Source organism: Quercus lobata, chromosome 10 (assembly GCF_001633185.2).
Source record: "Quercus lobata isolate SW786 chromosome 10, ValleyOak3.0 Primary Assembly, whole genome shotgun sequence".
NCBI lineage: Eukaryota > Viridiplantae > Streptophyta > Magnoliopsida > Fagales > Fagaceae > Quercus > Quercus lobata.
In genome coordinates, this window is record NC_044913.1 from 38,426,815 (window position 1) to 38,453,808 (window position 26,994).

The 26,994-nt window shown below is 39.8% G+C and overlaps 2 protein-coding genes across 3 annotated transcripts; one reads left to right on the forward strand and one right to left on the reverse strand.

Moving 5' to 3' along the window:
• Positions 1–1,373: 1,373 nt before the first annotated feature.
• On the reverse strand, positions 1,374–16,553 carry LOC115966065 (probable manganese-transporting ATPase PDR2). 2 transcript variants are annotated; one of them, XM_031085403.1, is made up of 22 exons: positions 16,378–16,552; positions 15,502–15,780; positions 15,325–15,417; positions 13,950–14,155; positions 12,710–12,782; positions 12,419–12,591; positions 12,156–12,327; positions 11,203–11,307; positions 11,005–11,115; positions 10,816–10,902; positions 10,544–10,726; positions 10,148–10,198; positions 9,909–10,034; positions 8,657–8,736; positions 8,113–8,221; positions 7,208–7,336; positions 6,247–6,312; positions 5,988–6,059; positions 4,588–4,739; positions 4,196–4,307; positions 4,003–4,119; positions 1,374–2,805 (listed from the first exon to the last, which is right to left on the reverse strand). In XM_031085403.1, exons 2-22 carry the CDS (start codon positions 15,748–15,750, stop codon positions 1,690–1,692), a joined length of 3,582 nt encoding a protein of 1,193 aa, XP_030941263.1. In that variant the 5' UTR covers positions 15,751–15,780; positions 16,378–16,552; the 3' UTR covers positions 1,374–1,689. The 2 variants fall into 2 exon arrangements, with proteins under 2 accessions (XP_030941263.1, XP_030941264.1); XM_031085404.1 differs by having other exon boundaries at positions 1,690–2,805; positions 15,502–15,775; positions 16,378–16,553.
• A 3,253-nt stretch (positions 16,554–19,806) lies between these two features.
• Positions 19,807–20,355, forward strand: LOC115964715. The gene has a single exon (XM_031083975.1). The coding sequence runs from the start codon at positions 19,807–19,809 to the stop codon at positions 20,353–20,355; it is 549 nt and encodes a 182-aa protein (XP_030939835.1).
• Positions 20,356–26,994: the final 6,639 nt, after the last annotated feature.

A 26,994-nucleotide genomic window follows, 5' to 3' on the forward strand; every position in this document is an offset into this window, starting at 1 on the left:
ACCACAGACTTCTTGGCTAGCAGCACATAAACATTTTTACATGATTATTAGGAAATTTTAATAGTGATATTGAGTACAATAGTGACCTCAACAATATTGTCATTGACTCAATCTTGCTTCACTTCTAGTGATGCAATTTATATATCACAAACCAAACTTGTAATGTTCTATTGATTTAACGCTACTTTGTCCCCTAATATATTGTGTTTCTGATCTCATCTCAGCTTAACTTTGAGTAGCTATATAGCTAAACTCATTTATTTATATAAATATATATATATATATATATAAATATAATCGATAGTTGGAGGAGGGAGAATTAAAACCCTAGACATCTTTGTTAAAAGTTGAATTATAAAGCTCGTGGCCTAGCAAGTAGGTTTGAGTAGTATAAGTTTCTTTCCAAACTTGTAATGTTCCATTGATTTAACGCTACTTCGTCCCCTAATATATTGTGTTTATGATCTCATCTCAGCTTAACTTTGAGTAGCTATATAGCTAAACTCATTTATTTATTTTTATATATATAATCGATAGTTGGAGTAGAGAGAATTAGAACTCTAGACATCTTTGTTAAAGTTGAATTATAAAGCTTGTGGCCTAACAAGTAGGTTTGAGTAGCATAAATTTCTTTCTAAAACGATTTTAAACAAAACCCACCCGTCAAAAAATGTCATTCTCTCAAAAACAATTTTAAAGATCCTTGTTTTTTTTTTTTTTTTTTTTTTTTTTTTTTTTTTTTTTTTTTATAAACAAGGTAGATGATTTTCAAGGTACAAGTCAGATCAGTCTCAATAATGATTTACCAACCACTGATTTGTGCACTTTATGAAAAAAAGAATTGTTCATTTGTAAGTAAAATACTTCTACTTTCTATGAACTCATAAGGATTATACAGAATTCTGGTCAGGTTTTATGGCAAAGTTCTCTACTCTTTTTGCAACTGTACATATAGAAACAATGGAGATGGAGTTCCAACTCGCATTTAGCGTTGCACTTAACTTAAAAGTTGGGCCATGATATGCAGTGCATATTATGCACCCATCCGTTCACCGTTCTGCCTCATTCTTTATGCCTGTCGTATTGGTTATTCATTTACATAACTTTATACCTTGAGAGAGAGAAAACTACAATGCCATTGTTCAACCCTTCTGCCTCATTCTTTTTGCCTATCTTTTTTCTTTTCTTTTTTTGATAACTTTATGCCTATCTTATTGGTTATAAATTACATAGCTGAAAAAAACCAGGAATACAGAACCCTTTAGCATGAAACAAAGAGTAAAACAGTCCTCAGTATCGAATAACCTTTTTTTTTCCTTTTTTTTCTTTTTTTTTGACATACAATTACCATATCTGGGAGAAAGTCAGATACATTGGTGTTGAAAGTTGAAAATATTCATTTGAATCTCCTATATCAAAAAGTATCTCATATCACAGTTTTTGAGTAGTGACTAGTGCCTAATATTCATTTTTCTCTGCAAAATAATATTTTATGTTGGTAGACAAAATTTCTCACTACAAGAGGAAGAAACCTCATAATTTAATCAAATTAAAGTTACAAAAGTAAGACCAATTGGCTATATCCCTTCCCTATGGCGCTCTTTTGATGCTACAATCAGCACCAACTGCAGAGCCATTCAAATGATGCCCAATGCAGTTCCATCCACTCCGCATCAAGTCTTCATTCACTCAGACATGTTTCTTCTTTTCTAGATTAGATGCAGCAAGCCGTTGTCGCTTCTTCCAGGCTGGAACCTTACCAGGGAAAGCCCACCTCAAGAGTCTCTCCCAGGAGTAGCAGGCCAAATACATGAGTAAAGCCCAAATCAGTAGCTTATTCCTTAACCCCACCGGCAAAGGCACCAATTTCAACCAGTCATTCAAGTCCCTAAATAGATCGGAAGCTATAACTGTGAAAAAACCAACAGCAGCCAAGAGGGCATACAAAAATGGTTTGTTCTCAGAGACGCTCTGGTTAAAAGGATGGCCCATGTAGTTTACAGCAAAAGTAGCCACCTGGATCATCATGCTCACCATGTATGAAACTGTATTCACCAGGTTGGGATGGAAATCGGAGTCTGGCTCAATGCACTCATCAGGCATGTGTTTCTCAGCCTCATTTACAGAAGAAATCAAGAAACATAAGTGGATTGCAAACTGTCCCAAGAGAGAAAGTAAGACATAGGAGCAAAAGACATTTGGGTGGGGCCGTGCAGCTGATAGAGTGGGAAGGGGACGGGCATGTGAGATAAACAGGAAGAAGGCAGCTGTGAAGACACCACTGATTGTAGCCTGGACATCTCCAAGCTTGACACCATCCAAATACATAACACTCAACACATATGCTGTAGCAAGGCAGTTAAGGCCAAGTATTTTGAACATCTGGAGGGTAGTTACTAGAGTACTTCGACCCTGACGAATTATGTCAGTGGTTGGGGCAACTGATGCATGCTTTGCAGTGAATGGTGATGCCATTGAGGCATCACCAAGCTTGACAACAGGAGCTGCATGACCATCACCCTCCTCATTTAGCTCATCCATCATCTTCTTCAGCTTTTGTCTTTGAATCTCTGCAGCTGTCAGATGGCGATTACCAGCTGAAAGGTTAGTGTCTGATCTTGTAGTACCTTTACCTTTTGAAGAGCCTTCTCCATTTAAAATGGTAGCCTTTCCAGTTGCTTCCAATGTGGGCTTTGATTTTTTTGATTTGATGGACTTCATACTTTCATCCTTAGATTTTTCAGAGGATGAGTTTCCACTTTGACTTGGAGGCACCGCATTCAATAAGGCAACTCCTACATCAGCCTGAAAACAAAAATAAATAACATGATTGTACCTTTTTCTGATGCATCTGATTTGGCAAAACTAGATACAGGATTATACTTTTTTTTTTAATTGGTATATACAGGATTATAACTAGAAAAAAATTTCCAAGTTTATTGTCTATTGACAATGTAAATCCTTCATGCCGAAATTTGCCACAACCGAATTTCCAATCACAGCATAACCAATGAGATAGAGAGAGAGAGCTAGCTTTGTGCAAATAGCATCTCATTATATATATATATATGAAAATTTCCAAGTATATCGTCTATTGACAATGTAAATCCTTCATGCTGAAATTTGCCACAACTGAATTTCCAATCACAGCATATCCAATGTGAGAGAGAGAGAGAGAGAGAGAGAGAGAGCTAGCTTTGTGCAAATAGTATCTCATTATATATATATACACACACACTAGCCTCTGAGCACACACGTGAGATTCTATTTTTTTCGTAAGGTTAATCATTTTCATTCATCATAATTCGGGACTGCATTTTTCAATAACAAAAATACCTATGGGTGTGATGAAAACACAAAATCTAAAAGTGGATAAAGCAATTTGAAAACCAACAAGAGAGTGGTCTTGTCTTGTAGGCAATGTTTTAGTGGGAGTTAGAGATGTATTTTTACCAGATTGTCCTCCAATCTTGCATGTGCTTAAACGTAGAGTGTAAGGGTATTTTTGAAGTAGAGAAAAGTTCATCCCAAACAGATGAAGTCTCTTAAATAGTAGTATAGATAACTGCAATTCTAAATCTAAAGCTACTCTGGCAGGGTCCTAATACAAAAGCCAACAGAAGCAGCTTCCCATATTGGGTAAAAGTGCAAACCTATAGCTGCAGAAGTAGGAATAATGCCACCAGAAATAATATTGTTTCCGTAAACCCAGAAACAAGGTGAAAAGAACCTGAGTAAACTTTGCAGGTATATACAATCATTGGCTGAAAGGAGTCACTTAAAAATAGGCAAATAGCAGTGTAATCGAAATATCAGTTTTAACAGTTCTGGCAGGGTGGTTTAACCAAAAATGTTGTGGGTGGAAATCTGGTTGGAGTTAAGGGTAATATATCATCCTATAAGAAAAGATAACTTCTGAATTCTGACTTGGGAAAAATAAATATCCATGAAACTTGAAAAGATTAAATGAAAAAGAAATAACTATCTTTAGCAACATATTACCTGCTTCAGAGCTCCAACATCATTAGTTCCATCCCCACACATCAATGTTATCCTTCCCACTGTTTTAAAAGTGGTCATGATCAGTTCTTTTTGCTCAGGAGCAACTCTTGCAAAAACCTGAGACAACAATCCAGATATGCATTACAAAGGCTACAACATCAACAACCAGTTCGACATATGTATGAATCAGAACCTTCACATAAGGAATGACTTGTAAAACAGCAGAGGTCTGTTGTAACATCTCAATGCAGTCCCCACCAACACAGAGATCATGACTCTCTGATAAAGCTTCAACCTCTTTCTCACTGAAATCAATTACACTTCTTAGATCAATCCAAAAAACAAAAAGTAAATCATAATTTGGAACAGTGCTCAACAAACTGGTAAAGCTATTTAAATGACTTCATAATACGAGATAAGATGCATGAAGCCATAGGACATGAGTTCAAAGCAAACATAGTGTCCTATGCAAGTTTATTAGGATATAAAGCCAGGATGAAATATGGATCAAATTAAACAAAATAGAGGTAACCATGATAAGAAAGAAGGGGGGCCACCAGGGGGAAGAAGGAATAAAACCTTCACCTGTATTGAAACATCTGAGTCTCATCAGTAGATATCCACTCATACCCGTCACCGTTCCTCGCTGGACCAAGAATCAATGCTGGTTTTGATACAATATGAACTTGACTAGCAACATGGCAAGCTGTCAGAGCTTGGTCACCAGTAATCATCACCTGTCAATAGGAAACAGTGTCTTCATGTAGATATTTACAACTTATTTTCTAGATATAAATTTGAGCTGTAGCCCAAGCAGATGAGGGGCAAGGAGGATTGGTGTAGATTTTAGATTGGACTAAGTATCGAAATAAAGATTAAAAAAAGGCCAAAAAAATAAGAATTGGGGGGGAGGGGTTTGCATAGTTTCCATAATAAAGAAATTTTTTTTAAAAAGGAAACAAAGAAAAATATAGTGGAAGGAGCACAAAGGAACTAGTTACTGTCTCCATACCAAAACCTTCAGGCTGAAGACAAGAGGCCTTCAGTCCATGCCTAAAAGTTTGAGCATCAATTAGATGAATTGCCAAAATTTAAAAAGAAACATGTGAATGATCATCCTGTCGTAAGCGTGTTTTACCAATTGATATTCATGGGAAAAATAAGTCTCTTATGGCTCCGTTTGTTTCGATGGAAAATATTTTTCACATATGCAGATGTTTAGGGTGACTGAAACTGCTGGTCAACCTCATCACAATTTAGGGTTGACAGTAAAATTGAGGCACTTTTGAGAGTAAATGTTTTACGCTTTCATTTGCAATCATAACATTTTATGCCTCACCAAAAACTCATCAGCCCAATCTCGAACCCCCCACGCTCACTCAGCAGCCAAACCACCACCCTGCATTGATGTCGCCAGTCTCCTGTCGCCACCACCAGTCACCAATCATGTTTTTTTAATCTAAACTTATTATTATTATGTGTTTGGGAGATGAGAACATGTGGAGAAGTAGTAGAAAATATGTTTTGCATAGCATTTTTAGGAATGCAACCAAACACTGGAAATGTTTCAGGAGCAAGAACACAACCAAAAACTTGAAAATTTTTGCTTTTCCAAAAAATATTTTACATCAAAACAAACGGAGCCTAAAATTAAAATTTTAGGGATTGAGGGATAAATTTGGATGTGCACCTACAAAATCCAAATCCATCCCTAAAAAGACACTAATCAAACTTATTACCAAATACAGCTCTTAATCACACTAGCAACTTTTTTTTATCTATAACAGATAAACCAATGCTACCATGACTGACTTCCACGGTTCCACCCTTTTTGGACAGATCTGATAGAGGGTTAAACTTCTCTCCTTACAAACAAGGAGTTGGGGGTGAGGTCATAGATTCAATCATGTATAGGTGCCTGTTTTATTTGTCAATCAAAAAGAGAATAGGTAAGGTATATAAAAAATAAAAATAAAGTCCCTTACCAAGTCATGTGAAGATGCTTTTAGTTCGGACAAGACTGTGGCTGAATCTGCTCTAATAGGACAATTGAATACCTGACATTTAAATTAAGAGCATTTAATAACAATAAATATGATAAGTAACAACTATCAAGCATTTGTAATTTTTTTTTTTTTTTTTTTTTTTGGGGTATGAAACAACTCTTAAGCATTTGCTGCAAATATTTTTCTACCATAGGAAAGTGATAGATACTGCATGTAAATAGAACAGTTTATTGTTTACCGCAAAACCAGCGAAAGTAAGGCCACTCTCCACTATATCCCTATCCAGGCTTCTAGCTTCACTAACCTTCATGCAGGAACAAAATAAGCAACAAGTCAAACAAACATATATAAATAGATTGAACGATTTATTGGAATAACTAATGAATTAATGCCTGGGAAAGAGGAAAACCAATAGTGTTCTTGATCGGAAGAGTAAAAAGGGCAGTTTTTGTGATTCTCACCACTAAAACGACACCTTTAGACTTCAATTTAGCTCCAAAGTTAGAGAGTAATCAAAGTGTAATAACAGTTAATTTTCAAAACCACACATGACTCAGGTTGATTTTTTGTTAATATTATTACTACATATTAATTCCAATTTCAAAACTCTCAGATATCAGGAGGAAGTAGAAACTTCAGAAAATACATTTTATCCTTTCCAAAATAACCAAAGGAGTGAAATATATAGAAGTAAAGGAATGAGAGAAAAAGGGTTCACAAACATGACAATATAACCACATGCATTTTATCCTTTGCCCAGAATTGCATAAAACTATATACACAAAAGTACAACTAAATTTCAGACAAGTATATTATAATTGAGTCAACAACAGTTACAGTGTCAAATTACAATCCCCCCCCCCCCTCCCCCTTTTTTTCTAAAAAGAGAACACTGAGCTGGGCATATTTCTCAACAAAACTTGTCCACTTTTGAGGTAACTCTTTGACGTTGAAATCTTGAAAAGATGAAATGGATTTTGTCATTTTACACCCGGCATTATAGATAACCAAAACAATAAAGAAATCATTCTGTCACTCTAAACCTGAAGCAATACTTTATATTCTTAGAAGACAAAAAAACATAACACACTTTTCCTGAAAATAAAATCAAATCAAATTAAAATAAAATAAAAAACCCTCAACATAGCGGAAAACAAAATCCTATGCCACTGGGGAGAAAATAAATCTCAAAGTCTTACTGTCATATCTGGAAGAGACTTGAAAGCAAGAGCCAGAACACGAGACCCTTGACGTGTATATTTCTTGTAGGTCTCAACATATGATGATGGCACATCAATGAGCCTATCCTGAATAGTTTCAGGGGCACCCTGCAATGAGATTCAAAGAATTTTAACGGTAGAAGGGTAAAAAAATCCCTACAAAAAGAAAGAAAGAGCAGGACTGAATCTCCAATCGCTTCTATTTGGATTTTTTTATCACTAGCAGGATACTGAACAATAATCAGCTCAACAATTAACAACAAGGGTAACAGAGGATCCTACAATGATACAGTATTTTGATTTCTAAGCTTTTACACTGATTGAAATTAATCAATAAACTACATGGAGAAAGGATGTTCAAATATCAATCTATTCAAGCCACTTGCATTCCAGAATTTCCAATTATGCTTATGCAGTTACTTGCATTGTAAGGAACATTTTCATTGTAAAATCAACCAGAAATGTCACATTTTGACATTCCAACAAACTAAGAGTACCAAGCCATTGAGTTTTACTGGGAGTTAGAGGAGTGGCTCCTCAGCTTGAGTTCATAATGCCTAGGGAGGTGTTGGCCCAAGTCCAAAACCTAAAAGAGCATCCAGAGAACTCAAGGATAACCTTTTAGGTGGTATTTCAAAAATCAGAAAAATTCTAGGGAATTTTTGAAAAACTTCTTTTTCTAAAGAAAAATCTTGACGTTATATATCATAGCATATTCCCAAATACATTTTCATATCTACCTATAAAATTTTCAAAATTTTACCATAAAATACACAATAACTTCTTACTTATAAGCTACCTGATTATGCAAGCATCAAGTAAAATAGCATTCCTAATCCCTACATGCATGCATACCAATTGCAGGGTTCACGAATAAAACAGACCTTCACAAAAGCAAAAAATTCCTCCTGAATGCGAACAACAACTGCCATTCTCTTCAAGTGGGATGCAAAGTGGTGTCTCTGAACAATCTGAACAGCATTGCCACTTCCCCTGCAATTTATAGCATGTCATAAAATCATTAAAAAAAAAAAAAAAAAATCTATTTATGCAGAAATTGGCTTCAAGACTTTAGTGGCTGTTTCCACCAAAATTAATAGACAAAGATACAGTCAATGACCAACTGAGCTCTTTTTGATTGCTACCTTCATTTGTCTTTACTCTGGTTCTTAAGTGATTTTTTTACCCTCTTATGCTCTTTTAATAAAAATCTCTTGCTACATGTTCTTTAACAAAAAGAACATGTAAAGAAAGGAACCAATAACAGAAGCAAAAAGCGTAGCTAAAGCAAGGAAAAAGATAAAGAGAACGAATACGTGTCCATAAAATCACATTCCAATCTCGGATTAAAGAATGAAAATAAAACTATATATAGAAATAAAGCTCAAAGAGCAATAAGACTAATGATATTGAAATGTCACAGCATACCTTTTTGGCATGGCCTTTTCATCTGACTTATAACTCCAATCAATTCCCTTAAGTGCAGCCTTCTCTAGAGGATCACCTACCTATAGGCAACAATTCTTATTATTTTGTTACAAGAGTGGGCCTACAGGAATTTGTGATATTACAGCAACAGGAGCAATTATAAGCAAATAATTTTCAAATAAAAGATTGAAAATAATGTTCATCAGTGAGAAATGAAACATAAAAGCAAAACTTCAAGTAAAATATGAACAGAATATGATTAAAAAAATGGAGCTTTCTAACACAGCAAGGACTCAAAGTAACATACATACTGAACAATGCCAGCAGGGAAAGACAAAACTACTCTTTGCCAAAGTATGTTTCCTATTGTGCCAAAGGTGGATGTAAATTTTCAACATATAGGTTAAGGGTTCCATTCTCACAGACAACCAAATTACACAGGGACACAGCAAGGATTCAAAGAACATACATACTGAACAGTGCCAACAGGGAAAGAAAGAAATAATCTCTGCCGAAGTATGTTTTCTATTGTGCCAAAGTTGGATGTAAGTTCTTAACAGATAGGTTGAGAGTTCTTTTCTAACTGATGTTATTCTCAAGTTCCTAGTTTCTAGTAAGGGGCATCTTCTAAGAAAGTAGTCTCAAACAGTTTAACAACAACAGGTAACTTGAACCAACCAACATGAGTAAAAAAGAAGGATAAAGTGAATGAAAAAGAAGATACAAATCAATAGTTGTGAGCCATTTAAGGCTAACAAAATCTGAAGCAGCAGTCTCTATTTCATTTTCTTTCTCATACATACATGGCACATCCAATCTAAATGCCACAAGCAAACCAACCAGCCAAAAAGTAGGACCATAAAAGCACAAACTACTTTTAAGGAAAATTTATTATAGGTTCTCCATAAGGGAGCTGACGGACATTCAATAGTGTATTCAAATATGATTGCAGAAAAATGGTCACAGTTGGCATTCCTTGCAGACCAATGATACTTGGATAATTACATCAAATTCGTAAGAATCCTGAGATTGTTAATAAAAGATTTCTGATGCCAAGCACTTGCCTAAAATCTTATGCTGTGAAAAGTGCAATTCTTTACCAAAATACACTATATATATATATAGACGAAACAAATAGCTTTAGAAACCCAATGTAATTCACCATCCAAGTACAACAATAAGGTTTGTCACAAAACTGAAAACCATATAAAATTACTTAATACTTATTATCCAAACAATGACATCTGCATACCAGCTTGTTGTCGACATAAACGAGGGCATGGCAAGAAGCCAGAATTTCCACTGTGCGCACAGACACATTAGACATATCAGATTCTAATTCCATGCTACTAGTTAATCCACCAACTCCACAAAACTCCTGAAAAGAGACAAAGACAAAAGATCTCATAAAAGGAAACCAAAAATATATGAACAAAAAGGCATATATGAATAATAAATGAGCATCAAATCCTGAGCTCCATAGGTGCATACCATGTCATCTGATGTAAGTGTTCCAGTTTTGTCAAAACAACATATATCAACCTGGAGAGGGAGAAACAATTAAAAACATTTAATGTAATGACAAATCAATATATGCATTAGCAACAGGTTTCTCAGCTTCATGCCACACTTACCCGTACTTAAGTATACAACCAGGAATAGAGAAAAAGGGTGACATAACAGATAATGTATAAGGCCTAGCAGAGTATTAAATGTGGATGCCAAAGCTACTGCTCATAGCATATTCTAAAACACTCCCAAGAGGGAAGATAAGACTTGTGACCAATCGCACCAATTTCAAAGATTTTCCAAATGCAGATTATTATTGGGAAAGAGCACTATCCCCCATGTAGGTAGAAACTTTACAAATAAAAACTAAGAACACACCTTTCCAGCAAATGGTATTCGGAAAGGCTCTGTACAAAATATTCCACGCCGTGCCAAAGCAATAAGAGATGTATTGACAGCTATTGATAGTTCCATTGGCAGCTCAGGAGGAATCACAGAAGTAATAATAAGTGAACAACTTAGCAGAAGCTTGTACTTGCTCCTCGTAGGATCCTCTAACCCCTACATGAGTGACATTCTCATTATCACAAATAGAAATCAAACACAGTAATGAACATCCATTTTGTTCCCCTAAGGGAACCCTAATTTACCTTTTTAAGTACATAACCCGCAGCTATTAGTGCAAATACAACTAAGAACAAAATAAACAGCCCACTTTCCCAGCTGTTAGCAGTAACCTGAAAATATATGCAAAATAAAAAAGGTCATCCCAAACACGGAATTAAAATGCCTATAAAGTAGTGTAATCACAGCTTGACAGAGAATCACAGATCAATTACCCTCTCAGTAGAAAATAAAATTGTTCGCATCAGTTTCCCCTGGCTTGTTTCAAATCCAGTTCTCAGAATAACTGCTACACAACCACCATCAGGGGTCCTCAGAGGGAAGGTCTGTCTCCAGAAGGAAAATTAAAAGCATAACTTTAAAAGGCATGAGCGTGTCTCACCATATTAAAAGATTTTTTTAACATTAACTACCTTATCAGGAGTATGCTGCAAAATCTTAGTCCCACCAAATAAAACATGGCTTTTATCTCTCTTAATTGATAACTTCTCTTCAATTCCTCTTCCCATGATTGAAACCTGGAAAAAAAATATACCATCTTAATTTTTTTTTTTTTTTTTTTTTTTGGGTAAAAAAAAGGAAACTGATAAAAAAAAGGAAACTAATAAAACCAACACCAAATATATAAATGCCCCAGCATCCATATGCTTATGGGCCAGAAAAGACTCTGATAGAGATGAAGATGCAAATGTCCTCACATATACAAAGTTATTTTCTATTTTAGGGGAAATGCGAGCGCAGGTGGGGGCTCTCCAATACCCATCATCATCTACACAATAACATTTTATACTGGACAAGAGATTATTAAAACAGAACAGATAGAGGAAAATATAAAGTCAACAATTAAATATATTAAAGCAATCAATTTAGCTAAAAGGAAAATCATGAAGAGTTTAGGGCAGAATTACTGTAAACAACCGCAAACACAAAAGAAGAGGGAGATATAACCAAGCATAAGAAAGTCCAGCATGTGACAAGTTTGATATTAGTCTACTACAATTACATGAAAACAATTGATTAAATCACTAAAGATACAATCGGCTTTTGTTTTTTCTTCTACTTCCTGTCTTTGAACATAGAATCAATTATTCTTATGAGGCATCTGAAGACAGTAATTCGTGTCTTAGAATTATGCTAACCATCAAACACTAACACAAAGCAGCATAGCACCCAACAAGATTGCCTAAACTCAAAAATTAACAACTAGGAAAAAATTTTAATAAATAACTATGCAGAATTTACTTATTAAAAAGAGGAAGAAGAGTATTTCACCCCACACAATGAATTATGCAATGTCATGCAGGAAATAAGATTACCAAAACTTGTCAGCACAATAAAGATTAAGTTATCAGAAAGAGAGAATCACCTTCCATTGTGGGGTAGACTCGCCTGTAAGAATGGCTTCATTCACAATAGCACTTCCAGCTAATATAAGCATGTCTGCTGGTACAGCCTTATCTTCTCCATTCGGGCCAGAATTGCGCCCAATAGATACAACATCCCCAGGCAGTAGATCAGTACCAGAGAGTTTAACCCACCTAAAAAATATCCACATATAATTAGACAAGCAATTACAAAAATTTTAATATAAAAATTAAAGAACCAGCTTAATTGACATCGACAACGTACTTCCCACACCGATACACCATTAGGGTCTGGCCATCAACTCTAACACGTCTTAGCTCAGTTAATGTCTTTAGCCGACTTTTTGCCATTGTTGACTCAAACATAAACAGCATGAACAGGGTGAACAAACTATAATACCAATATTCATCCAGACACCAGAGACCCACACAGAAGACCTACACGCAAGGAGAGAAAAAAACCAAGGTAGCAAAAGAGTGAAGAACTGCATACAAACATACAAAAGAAAACTGAAAATGAGAGAGAGAGAGAGAGAGAGAGCTGACTAAAGACAACCTGAAATACAAAAAATGGTTCCATGATGTGCTCTTTCATTAATTTCTGGAACGTAGGTTGTGGGTAATCAAATCTACATGACAAAGAAATGTAAACATTACAAAGGAGAATTAAATTAATTAAGCCAAGACCAGTCTCAGAGAGACGAACTTCCACCAACAATGTCAACCTAATATGAGAAGTAAAATAAAAAGTCAAAGATAAGTCCACAAATTAGATCTATAAGTCAGCAAACAAAACAAAAATAATCTCAAACACATTAGATCCAATTATTCAAAGAGAGGTTATTCTCAATAAACAGTATTTTTTGGGGAGTATCACAATCAACATTAGGGTAGACATAAAAATGAACCTGAGGAAACAAGTCATTAATAAATATCAGACAAGTACACAAAACACAAGTGAACAGAGAAGAATGTAAAGCCTTGTCCAAATATTGACATACTTTGGAGCCCCTCAAAGTAACTATCAGATGGTGAATCTTAGTAGTTCATATTTAAAAGTAAAAAAAAAAGGAAAAAAAAAAATACAAGAACAAAGGGTCCTAGAGGTTGTGACCAGAAGAAGAACAAAGAAAGAAGCAACTAGCATCATAAACAATGATAAAATTAATAGAATTCTAAAAATATCAACTTGCAGGAAACCTAAGTAAAAGAAAATTAAATTCAAGCATAAATGAAGAATTATTTAACACCTTCCAGCCTCATTCAGTAAATTCCAAATTCCAAAATAACTGGTATCACCCCCATCATATATATGTAGTATTTGCTTATGCAGGCATATTAAGTGTACTAGTAAGTGGTAATCAAGTCAATTTGACACATTCTGTCCATCCCCATATCTTTTATTAGGTTAGATGTGACCTTCCAATTGAAATGCGATTTTCCAAATAACTTCCAAAACTGTTGCAGCCTACAGTGTGAAAATTAATACACACGTGCGCACGCGCGCGTGTGTGTGTATATATATATATATATATATAGCTGAACTTGTTTCCACCATACTTAATTGAATAATTGGGACATAATGATAGGTGGCCCTACTTTTTCTATAACATGGGAACTAGTGTATATATTTCCTACCCACGTAACATGGGAACTACTGTATATATTTCCTACACAGCTATTCAGGAAAAGGATTTTATTATTTATACAGTCTAACACTTCCATTCAAAGGTATGAAGAAGCAAAACCAAACAGCTAAAAAAAGGTAAGGGAAAGGGTAAAAAAAGGTAACCCACACATTCCGTCCCCATTTTTCAGTAGCAGCAAATGCCTTAGCTTCGGAGCCATGGCCAGTACTTTTGAGATAGTATCCAATTGTTTCCTTCGTAGGGTAAGGAAGCTTGAAAAAGGTCTCCTTTTCCTTTGAGAAGATGAAGCATTGCTTTCTGAAATCAAAGTAAATCTCTTCCAAATCAACCGAGGATGAAGAAGAACCTGCTTGCTGTTCAAGAGAAAGATTATGTCATCAAGCAAATGAATTTCACAACTTCACTTCAACAAGATTGCCAACATCATAAGCCAATAATACAACGAAATAGATGGAACCTATTATCCACCACCACCAACCCCCCCCCCCAAAAAAAAGATGGAATCTATTATCTATCTAATATATACACTCCCAACTTAATATTTATGTATAGGATACCTGAGTTGAATAATTACTCCTATTTCATTCTCTGATTGATATGATAAACCAAAAGGCAACAGTGGCAGTAAACACAACATGTCTGTGTGTGGCCCTAAGTAGATAAAATCAAGGCTTTGTTGAGTCCAGTACTGGCATTGATGTCAGCACATATATTGTATATTAAAAGTATTCTTTGAAAAAGGATGCCTTGCAGCTATAAGAACAAACCAAGGGAAGATAAATACACAATGATAAGGAAAAAGAAAGATGCAATTATTTTTGCAATAACAAATCCACAAACTCTATCATCCTAGGTGTCATCATTGCTCACAAACTTCAATCTGCTTTTGTTTTCCTAAATTTTAGGTGCGTTCAATGATCCAATTGCTCCCAATGACTTCATCCCTGCTTCATTATTTTCACCAGGTGCCACTATACTTGGCCCAAAAAGGCACAAATTCCAGAACCTAAAGCATAAAAGACAGTGGCACAACTAACCACATCAAGTCACAAGTTTCCAACGAAAAGCCATATCAAAGCTAAAATTCTCATCTCAATGTGGTTCACCACTTGATGAAAGCTAGAATTGAGCTCAATGTTACATTCCCTTGTAACATTCGGTTTTTAAGAGCTGGAGTTCAATAATAGTCCAAAATGTTAATATTTAGAACCCACTAAGCCACAATTAGTTATAAAGCTTTATCAGCAGAAATTGACCTTAAGAAGCAAAACAACCTTTTTTCTTTTTTGGCTATTGGTAATTCAGGACATCCCCATAGAGAGCCCGTGGTTCAAACTTGGATTCCACCTGTGGTGAGAACCGAAGGTGTCTGCTAAGCCACGAGGCAGGCAGACCTTAAGAAGCGAATCAGCTTGATTTAAGTATGCACAGCATCTCAGCACTAAAACCCAAATCTTAAAATTTCTTTATAATCAGGGAAAAAGAAAATTTACAAAGAGAAAATTTAATATATTGGACTTACTAATTTACGAAAATGAAGAGGCACTACTTCTTTAGAACCAGAAAATTTGGCTGGAGTTATTTTGCATGCATCAGCATGGTGAATGTCATTAACCTGCATACAAAAATAAACCCAATAAAATCCCTATAATGCATTATATACACGTATGTTGATATATTTGTAAGCAATATTACATACCTTACTATATTGGACAAAGCATTTGAAATCGACGGACCAAGCAGTGAAAAGCCAGACCAGGATGTGAAGAGCTACAAGTCCACCTAAAACAATGAGAGCATCCCCAAAGTCTATGCTAGGAACAACGGTAGTTAACCACAAAACATAAATAATAGCGAAAGGCCACACATCCAAGCGCCATGCCCAGTGGCTCTTCCTTAACAAATCAACTTTCTCCACCACTTTTCCTCCCACATGGAACCTCAACATCTCTCACCTTCAACCCCACTGGCCACTACACTAGAAGATTTAACAAAATGGTACAAGGATTAACACACAACAATAATCTAACCATTTGGTTGTCAAGAAAGTGCATGCAATGAAAAAATAAAAATAAAAATCCAAAATTTTCAAATCATGAGCTTTTCATTACAGAGTGTAACAGAGAACTACACAATCACAATTCACCATTTTGGTTTCCAAGACGCCAAAAATCCAATTCAACACTAGAATATAACTGTGCACCACACTCAATCATAACGAACCGTTTGTTTGCCGAGAAAGTGAGAGAAAAAATAAGGGAAAAAACATGAATAATGAATTGCAACTCTATGTTTCCCGATACAAAGATTAGGTTTTGTTATTTAAAGTGAGTTCCTTCACTTTTTTTTCAATCGAGATTGAAACAATTTAGAATACAAAGACACCAAATTTCTTCGTTCCACAATATTCCATCTTTCTTTCAAATTCATAAGCTTTCTCGACAACCAAACAGAGAATTAACGAAATAAATTTCTTAATTCTGAACGTTAAAAATTAACAAAAACATAAATTTGAAACCCTAAAATCCTCATTGATACATATAAATAGAGAGAGATATATAGATTTGATACGTACCGAGACGAATGAAGAGAGAGAGAGAGAGAGAGATCCGAAACGAAACCCTAGAATAGATCGGTGAAGGTGAAGTGAGTCACAGTATAGGAAGTTGAAAGCACAAGAAAGAATAAAAAAGGAACAGATGGGATGGGGATCGTTTGCTTTTCTGGCCTCTCTCCATTTCTTTTTCTTTTTGTCCACGCCTTTTTATTTTCTTTTCTTTTTTTCTTTTTTTCATCTCTGTTTATTTAATTAAAAGTTTCCATAAAAATAAATTAATTAAGCATATATAAATAAATTGATAAATCTAAAATTTCTTATCTAATTTTTTTTGTAATACTTAAAATTCCTTCAAAAATCATTATTCATATTCTCAGAATGAAATTAAAAAATTCAAATTATGTAAAATTGATTGGTTTATTCAGAATGTTTTTGTGATAATGACTAAATAATTTATTTTTATATAATTTTAGGATTCTCATAAAGTACAGGTGTAGTCTCAAGAATCTCACTTCTTGATTCCAGATTTCTGGAATATCAAAATGCTGTCATAGGAACGGTTTAAACCACTCTAAATGCGGGAACAATCTTTGTTACTCTCTTTCCAAACTTCAATATGTCTTTAAAAGACCCCCATCTTTGTGATGCTCTTAAAGTTCAAGTCCAAATTACAGGAGCCTCTCAAGTGCAGGATACGTTTGCTGCCACACTTCACTATCAGTTGGCCTATCGGCTGCAGAATCATGCTTTTGATATAGCGGTTCCGGATATAGCCCAATCTAATGATGCATTGTTGATCCAGGTTGATCCAGGAATGACACCCATGTGCACGTTTGTCCCAAGACAACTTACCAAAGATCAGATGGCTTCTCTTTTCCCAGAATCGTGGATTACAAAATATGAGATGCTTCATCAGGCAACCAAACTGATCCAGTCAAAAGACCCTCTCTTCATAAGAAAAGCAAATGGTGAAGTAGAGACGAAATTTATGACAGAACAATCAGAAAAGAAGGATGTAACGGTCTTCCCAACCCAAATTGCTATGCTTCAACCAGTGTCTTATGTTAAAGAAGATGGTCTCCAGATCAAAGCATTTCGGGAAGATGGAAAGCCTTGCTATGAAGGGAAATCACCCACTGGACACATATGGTGGGATATTTGTGATTGTGCTGATTGTCAAGAAGAAGAAATTTTTGAAGAAGATTATCCCAGGAGAAAGAAAAAATCTTCTCAGCAAAAGCTTAAAGAAAGGTATGAAGCAGGAGACCCAAAAGGAGGTGGAGGAAAAATCGGTGGAGACAGCTATGTGAGGCTGCAAAGTATATTTTCCATCTGAAATTTTTCTTTTTTTTTCTTGGAGAAGATGATTTATCTATATCAATTCTACTGTATAACTCCAATTAAAAAAAAAAAAAAATTCTACTGTATAACTTTCTCCGAAGGAAAAAAATATATATATTATAAGAGATTTCTTAATAAACACTAACTTGTAACCCCATGTATATACATGTGTGGGGCCAAAGAACTTAGCAACCCCAGCTCACTTTGTACTGGGCCCAAGGCCCGCATCAAGGAGAGGAAAATGTCCGAGGACGTACAATGAAAGTCCAAATGGCCTAGAGATGTTGTTGAGGATGATTCTGTCCCCGGCATTCCAGAATCCAGAAGGAAAGAACGGCACGCCCTCGAATGTAGCCTCTCAGAGTGCTCCCCGAAGAAAGGACGAGTACAGTAGGACACACACGGAGGTATGGTGTAGGAGCAATTCAAGGAAAAGTTGTCACCTCCACATTGAATGCGCCCAACTAAGGTTCTGACCACATTCATGAGGAAAGGACCCCTGAATAGTGCGGCATTGGTTGTCGCAACTCACAGAGGGCTTGAGAAGGCGGCTGATGGGACGAGCACTCAAGTAATGACCTGCACGATCAACAGGCGGAGGGTCAAGATCGACTGGAAAGAAGTATATAATGTGAGAGACCCTCCAAGAATGAGGGATCGTGGAAAAAGAGCAGAAAGAGAGAAAAATGAGAAAACTACAGCAGTCTGCATGGTCTTGAAAACCACTGTAACCTAGTACTAAAAGTAGAAGAAGAAGAATACCAAGCTCCTCAAACGAAAGGCCCGGGGACAACATTTCTTGCTTGAACCCATTTCCTTATTAGTCAGTCTGCACCTAACCGTGTTTAGTGATGGTGGTTCAGACTAACACCTAGTTCTTAAGCCCATTCTCTAAAAATTCATTATATTGGGCCAGTTGGGCTTGAGACCTTTCGTCTAATAGAAGGAATGCTCAAACCCACCCCCTACAATTTGCACCGTCTGTGGGAAGAACTTGTGTGTTAGTAAGGACAACGATCCGGCATGGTAGGATCAGGCCCTCATCAAACAGGCTCCCATCAGCTCGAACTAGCCAAATCCCAACAACGGGGTAACTTCCCTAACCCCGAGCGCGACCGAAACGAAGAGAATGGAAGGTTTCGAGAGGGAAGCGTAAGCACCACCTAAACCAGTAGGAGCCACTCTCGTGCGAGCAGCCATGTGCTTCAGAGACGAAATAACAATCGAGCCCTTTAACAAGAAGAAGTTAGGAGACATATGTCTCAGAAACAGAACGATAGGCAGTCCATGCAGCAAGAAATAGACGATTTGAAAAGAAAGGTGCACCATGTACAACAGAGGCAATCTCGTTCCAGACTTGATGCGCCCTCCGACGATGAAAGTAATGACGACTATAGACGAAGATCGAAGACTCCCCCAAGTGAGACCTTCTCCCACGAAGAATAACACTACCGAAGGCGTAGGCGCAGAAGCCTATCTCCTAGGGGCTTGGGAAACGATGCCATGAGCAAGGCATTGGATCAACTTTCCAAGTCCCCTTTCACGTATCACATAGAAGGGGCCATACTTCCTCGACGGTTCCAGCAGCCAACCTTCACCGTTTACAATGGTAGAACAGACCCGGTGGAGTATGTGAGCCAGTTCAACCAAAGGATGGCTGTCCATTCTAGGAACGAGGTGCCGATGTGCAAGGTTTTCCCGTCCAGCTTGGGACCAGTAGCAATGAGGTGGTTTAACAGTCTGAAGACGAACTCCATAGACTCGTATAGGTAGCTAACCCAAGCTTTTGGCTCCCGCTTCGTTACGAACCGCAGAGCCCCTCAACCTTTGAGCACTTTGTTGTCATTATCCATGCATGACGAAGAAACCTTAAAGGCCTACTCGGACAGATATTGGGAGATGTACAATGAAATGGAAGACAACTTTGACGACGTCGCCATCATTACTTTCAAAAATAGTCTCCCAGCTGATCACGGCTTGTGGAAGTCTCTGACTGGTAAACCCACCACCAGTATGCGTCAACTGATGGATCGGATCGACAAGTACAAACGAGTGGAGGAAGACTAGTTGCAGGAAAGAGGAAAAGAGAAGGTTATTTCTCAGGAGATGAGGGATTTCAGGTCGGACCGGTATAGCAGCAACCGCCCGAGGATGGACTTTGTAAGGCAACCCGGAACAACCAATGCACAGACTGTCAATGTCATATTCCGAGAACCAGTACATCGGGTTTTGGAGAAAATCAAGAACGAGCCATACTTTAGGTGGTCGAATAAGATGGCAGGAGAACCCTCGAAACGCGATCAGAACCTTTATTGCCAATACCACCAAGGCCATGGCCACACTACAGAGAACTGCAAGAACTTCTGGAACCACCTGGACCAGCTAGTCCGGGAAGGAAAACTGAAGCACCTTTTACATCATTCCAGTGGTCATCAAGGCCATCAAGAGGCCAAAAGGGATGCTGCCCTGAGGCCACCCGCAGGAACGATCAACGTAATCATGGATGCGCCAGGGAGAACAGGCACACGCCCTGCACGAGTGTTATCGGTGGCTCAACTGCCTGCCGAGGAGTCCCAACCAAGGCCGAAGAGGGCTAGAATAAGCTTTCGTCCCGTTTTGAGTTTTTCAGAGGAAGACAAGATCGGGACCATCTAGCCCCACGACGATGCACTGCTAATCACCTTCCGAATTGGGGACTAGATGTGAAAAGAGTGATGGTGGATGGCGGCAGTGCGGCTGAGGTTATATACCCCGACTTATACAAGGGGCTGGGGTTAAAACCAGAGGGCTTGATGCCCTACAACTCCCCTCTGATGAGCTTCGATGGGAAGCTTGTCATTCCAATGGGCATGATTAGGCTACCCATCCAGACCGGCTCGGAAATAGTGGAAGTGAACTTCATCATGGTGGACACCTACTCTCCCTATACAGCCATTGTCGGTAGGCCCTGGTTCCATACCTTAGAGGCTGTTGCTTCCTCGTTGCACCAGAAGGTGAAATTCCTGTCAGGAGACCAAGTCCTTGAAATCCGTGGTTGCCAACCCACAGCGAGGCAATGCGTGGTAGCGGCCGTCTCACATCGGCTCGACACGGAGTCCTTGGCCTCCGTTGAGGAGAATTTATAGCAACTAAAGACCTCGGTTTTGCCCCCTGACCCAACTGCCGGGGAGGCGAAATGCGAAGACCTAGAAGAGGTGGTTATTGACGATGACCTGGAGAAATTCTTTCGAGTAGGGGCTCAGCTGCCTCTTCAGGAAAAGGAGGAGCTGATTGAGTTCCTTAAAAGGAATATTGACGTATTTGCATGGGATGCCTGTGACGCCCCCAGAATCAACCCAGCCTTCATCTGCCATCACCTCAATGTCAACCCGGCCATCATTCCCAAGAAGCAACCACCCCGTTGCCCATCAAAAGAGCATGTCGATGCGATTAGAGACGAAGTGGCGAAGTTTAAGCATGCTGGGGCTATTAAAGAAGTCTTTTACCCCGAATGGCTGGCCAACACAGTGGTAGTTAAGAAGAAAAGTAGGAAATGGCGGGTTTGCGTGGACTTCACAGACCTAAATAAGGCATGCCCTAAGAACCCGTTCCCATTGCCTCGGATTGACCAGCTAGTGGATGTGACAGCGGGCCATCCTCGGATGAGTTTCTTAGATGCCTTTTAAGGCTACCACCAAATACCACTAGCGTTAGGGGATTAGGAGAAAACGGCCTTCGTGACACCAACCGGAAATTACCACTACAAGGTAATGTCATTTGTTTTGAAGAATGCAAGATCCATTTATCAAAGGATGATAACAAGAATGTTCGAACCACAGCTGGGCAAGAACATCGAAATCTACGTCGATGACATGGTGGTGAAGAGTAGAGTGGTGTCCGGGCATTTAGGGGACCTCGGCGGCACCTTTGGCGTCTTAAAGAAACATAAGTTGCACCTGAATGCTTCCAAGTGCTCATTTGGCATGGGATCAGGCAAGTTTTTAGGCTACATGGTTACCCATAGGGGAATCGAGGTTAAACCTAACCAGATCAAGGCCATAAACGACCTGAAACCGCCACAAAATGCAAAGGAGGTCCAAAAGCTTACTGGGATGATCGCAGCCCTCAATCGATTCATTTCCAGGTCGGCGGATAGATGCAGGCCGTTCTATCTCTTGACCAACAAGTGGAAGGGGTTTAAGTGGTCTAAGGACTATGTGGTGGCCTTCCAGCAACTCAAGGATTACCTATCCCGGCCACCTATCATGTCCAGTCCGGAAGTCGATGAAGTTCTGTACACATACATTGTTGTAGCCCCCTATGCTGTGAGCTTGGTGCTAATATGGGACGACAACGGCATCCAAAAGCCGGTTTATTACGTGAGTAAGTCACTGCATGAAGCCAAGGTCAGATACCTACCCCTGGAGAAAGCCATACTAGCTGTGGTCCACGCTACGCGAAAGCTTCCCCATTATTTTCAAGCCCACACAGTGGTTGTTCTAACCCAACTACCCTTGAAGTCTATACTATGAACCGCTGACTACACTCGAAGGATTACCATATGGAGCACAATTCTGGGAGCTTTTGACATCAAATACATGCCTCAGACCTCTATCAAGGGCCAGGTCCTAGCTGACTTAGTAGCCGAATTTGTTGAACCCCCAGTAGAAATAGTGGCAGAGGAGCAGAACATGGACGGAAAATCAGTTAGAGTGATCTCTACACAAGGACCCCCGTGTTGGAAGTTGTACGTTAATGGCGCAGCAAATCAAAGGGGATTTGGAGTAAGGCTAGTCCTAATATCTCCCGAGGAAGCCATCATAGAGAAGTCCTTGAGACTTGGGTTCTCAGCCACAAACAACGAATCCGAGTATGAGGCCCTGCTACAAGGAATTGCCATGGTACAGAAAATGGAGGGAAAGGCAGTGGAGATGTTCTCGGACTTGAGACTGGTAGTGAGCCAGGTAAAGGGAGAATTAGAGGCCAGAGATGCAAGGATGCAAAAGTACTTAAGCTGGGTTAAACGCTTACAGCTGGGCTTCAACTTTTTTAGCTTCTCGCACGTCCCTAGAAGCGGAAACACTCATGCGGATTCGGTGGCCACGCTTGCCACCTCTTCGGCAGGGGATCTGCCTCGAATTATTCTCGTCGTGCACCTGGATAGAGCGAATGAAGTAGTCAAAGGCATGGTCCTTGTTCATGATGTCAGAGTGGGCCCTAGCTGGATGGACCCTATCATGAGGTTCCTCAAAGATGACATCTTGCCCAAGGAAAAGTCGGAAGTAGAGAAAATACGAAGAAAAGCTCTTCGGTTCTGGTTGTCCGAGGACCACAAATTGTACAAACGCTCATATTCCGGGCCATATTTACTGTGTGTTCACCCTGAGGTATCAGAACTACTGCTTGAAGAGCTGCATGAAGGGATCTGTGGGAGTCACACAGGAGGAAGATCTCTGTCGTACCGAGCCATTACCCAGGGATATTGGTGGTCGGGGATGCAGAAAGAAGCCCTAGAGTATGTTAAAAAGTGTGACTAGTGCCAAAGGTTCACCCCGAATATCCATCAGCCAGGCGGGGCCCTCAACCCTCTGTCCAGTCCATGGCTATTCGCCCAGTGAGGCCTGGATATTGTAGGACCTTTCCCAAAGGCAGCAGGAAATAAGAGATATCTACTGGTCTGCACAGACTACTTCACCAAATGGGTCGAAGCTGAGCCTCTAGCCAACATTAGGGACGTGGATGCTAAGAAATTCATCTAAAGAAACATTGTTACGCGATTCGGGGTCCCTCGCACCCTCATTTCGGATAATGGACTCCAGTTTAATAGTAAGGCCTTTAGAAGATACTGCTGCGAGTTGGGGATCACTAACAGGTACTCAACTCCAGTCTATCCTCAAGGAAACGGGCAAGCCGAGGCTGTTAATAAGGTCATAGTCAGCGGGCTAAAGAAGAGACTGGATGTCGCCAAGGGAAGATGGGTGGAAGAGCTGCCGCACTTCTTATGGAGCTATCGGACTACACCACGACGGTCAGCAGGGGAGACACCTTTTACCATGACCTATGGGGCCGAGGCTGTTATCCCTCTAGAGGCAAACTTCCCAACACTGAGGACAAGCTCATTCACCTCGGACAATAACGACGAACTACTGGGGAAGAACCTAGATCTAATCGACGAACGAAGAGAGAAGGCAATGGTCCAGTTGGCCTATTACCACCAGAAGGTTAAACAGGGATATGATGCCAACATGAAGCTTAGACCGCTAGCACCAGGAGACTTAGTGCTGAGAAAAGTTGTGGGTGCTGCCAAAAACCCGTCATGGGGAAAGCTTGGACCCAACTGGGAAGGACCATACCGAATTACTTCAGTGGCGAGAATAGGAGCATACTACCTAGAAGACTTAGATGAAAGAGCTGTACCTCGTCCATGGAATGTAAATAACCTGAGAATTTATTATTATTAATAAAAGCGTTTATCTAGTTCAAATTCTAAAGTTCATTTTGACTACACGTCTCGCATTCTGGCAACTATCTAAGTGTTAAACAGAATCAAGGTCTTGCATGGTCCTCGGACTCAAACCTATGGGGAAACTAGTCACTCCAAGAAAATCTAAGTGCTAGACAGAACTAAGGTCTGTGCTAGACAGAACCAAGGTCTTGCATGGTCCTCGGACTCAAACCTACCGTGAAACTAGTCACTCCAAGAAAATCTAAGTGCTAGACAGAACCAAGGTCTTGCATGGTCCTTGGACTCAAACCTATGGGGAAACTAGTCACTCCAAGAAAATCTAAGTGCTAAACAGAACCAAGGTCTTGCATGGTCCTTGAACTCAAACCTACGAGGAAACTAGTCACTCTAAGAAAATCTAAGTGCTAGACAGAACCAAGGTCTTGCATGGTCCTCAGACTCAAGCTTATAGGGAAACTAACTACTTCAAGATTTGTAAAAACCTGTGGATACGACCTAAGTGCACATTCGACACCTCGGATTATACACTTAACCCCCTAGAAATATGGGTAAACGCAAACCAAGCGTCCCTTTTGGTGCCGGTAAATTAGCATTTAGGGATTTAACTTCAAATATATTATGTGTACAATCATTCACACCCGTTAGGATGATTGATTCACAAACCACGAGATTTGCAGTAATAGTAATATCAATAACAACAATAAACGCATGATTCAAAAGAGAAAGGAAGAATGGAATTTCATACATATAGTTGAAAATTTTGGTTACAAATAAATTCCAAGGTTCTTAAAACAGAAGCAAACCAACTAAAAACTAAACTAAAAAAAAAACCAATACAAAAGTTGGCCGGGAGCCCTACTTCTTTAACTTTATTCTGGTCCCTTCCTTGGAAGGCTGAACAGGATTGACCTCGGGATCCTAGGAGACATCCCCCTCCTTAGGAAGCTGAGCAGGATTGGCCTCGGAGCCTTGAGTGACATCAGCCGGGGAAATTGACTGAAGGGGCTGAACCAAGAGAGGTGGCTCCTCGACGTGAAAGTCCTGAGCACTGACTATAGATCCGGCAGCCTCCTAGGGCGCTTCAAGGTTAGAACTCCCACTTGTTTCTGTCACCTTGAAAAGCTCGCCCCCCCTCCCCCGGATGGCTCGTTAGTGGGGGACACGGTCAGGGCAGCCTCCTCCGGAGCACTCACCGTCTCGGAGTTAGTCTTATGGATGGCACAGATTAGATGAAGCCTCCACCCCAGCTTGTTTGAGGGCTTCATTCCAGACTTGGGAGCAGTAAAGCCGACATACCCCAGGGATTTGAGCCTTAAGGATGGTTTGGGTATCAACCACCCCCGCGTCATAGGCCTCCTCCTCGACTTTGTCCTTGAAGGTCTCAGCCTTTGTCTTAGCCCTTAGAGCTTCATCCCTAGCCTATTCCGCAACGTTTTTGGCCCCCTCCGCCTCAACTAGCCTTTTCTTAAGATCAACAATCTGCTCCTCAGCAATTCCCAGCTGATCTTCAGTTTCAAGTAAGCGCTTTGTCTGGGTCTCGGCCTGTTTTTGGGCACTAGACAGGCCTACTTTAGCGCTGTCCCTAAGCTTGGTCATCTCCTTCAGATCCTTCCTAGCCTTAGTGAGGTCAGCCTCGGAGTTCTAAAGGGTCCGAGTAGCGTCCAGGCGCTTATTACTTTTGGTCTCCAAGGTCCTGTTCTGCTCTTTAACCTCATCCTCCAGCCTATAAGTGGCCTGGACAGCCTGCCAATTGGAACAAACACACTATGAATGGGAAATTGAGGAGCAAAAATCGACAGAGTCACAAGTATCAGAAGCCTTACCATGGCCAAGTACCTCTTCATGCTGAGGAAGACCTCCTACCTCCTCGTATTCTTCAACTCTTTCATGTCAGTGGGGAGGAGTAGGGTCCTCTCCAACGCGTTGGCCACATAAGCGCCTTCGCCGCCTCGAAAGTCCCTCAGGGAGGCATTTTCCATCAATGGCTCCCTGTGGAGCATTAGGGCAGGAAGCCAAGCCTCGGGCGCAAATTGAGCATCGACCTCCTTGCCTTGACCTTGAGGCCCAATTTTTAGCTGTTTTTGAGCTCGTGGGGCTTCGCCCTCCTCTTGAGGTGTATGAGACTTCCTCTTATCCATTGGCTCTTTGCCCTTAGAACTCTTCTTCATTTTTGAGTCGATAGGCTCAGGCCAAGGAGGTAGAGTCGATTGAGGGGGAGCAGGAAGTTTGGACCGGGGAGATGGTGTTCGCGAATGGGTGGGAGAAGACCTGGTTTGAACAGGTTGAGGTTATGGTAGAGGAGGGGGAGGTTTGGATTGCGACTTTCCTGGTGCCTCCTTCCTTGGTTGGCCCTCAATTAAGTCGAACAGGCTTGTCTGGGGCTTCCTTTTAATACCCATCTCCACCTGAGAGGATATCCTCGCCGACAAGAGATTCGCCTTGTAAAGGTTAGGGTCACCCAAGTCACCAGCGGGATCCGCGGACGGACTAGCCTGGTTAAACGCACCGAATCCTTCTTCGGTCAAACCCGAATCACTCTCGGCTTTCGCTGCTTGGTGGGATGAAGAAGAGCCGGCCAACGGGATGCCCTCCGGAGCAGGAGACCTCTCGGGAATCAAAAACCCATGCTCAACTACAGTGATTTTCTGAAGCCAGGGATCGTTAGCTTTGACCACGTACTTCGGGTCGGCGAATGACCTCTAGATAGGATCGTACCCTAAGATCTTATAAGCGGCCCTGACTTGGTTGTCCACCTCGTTTACAAAAACCGCCGCCTTGAGAATAGTCTCCAAATCTTCCTTGTTGGTCAGATGGACGTGCCATTGAAAGGCGTGTGGATCTACAAAAAG

What these genes read in the sequence shown, in the direction of transcription:
- LOC115966065 (XM_031085403.1), bottom strand. Translation starts at nt 15,750, where the DNA reads ATGTTGAGGTTCCATGTGGGAGGAAAAGTGGTGGAGAAAGTTGATTTG. An exon ending in AGTCTCTTCCAGATATGACA is followed by an intron (nt 6,313 to 7,207) that starts GTAAGACTTTGA and finishes TCCTGCATGAAG; the next exon opens with GTTAGTGAAGCTAGAAGCCT. An exon ending in ATGTTGGAGCTCTGAAGCAG is followed by an intron (nt 2,806 to 4,002) that starts GTAATATGTTGC and finishes TTTTGTTTTCAG; the next exon opens with GCTGATGTAGGAGTTGCCTT.
- LOC115964715 (XM_031083975.1), top strand. Translation starts at nt 19,807, where the DNA reads ATGAGGGATTTCAGGTCGGACCGGTATAGCAGCAACCGCCCGAGGATG.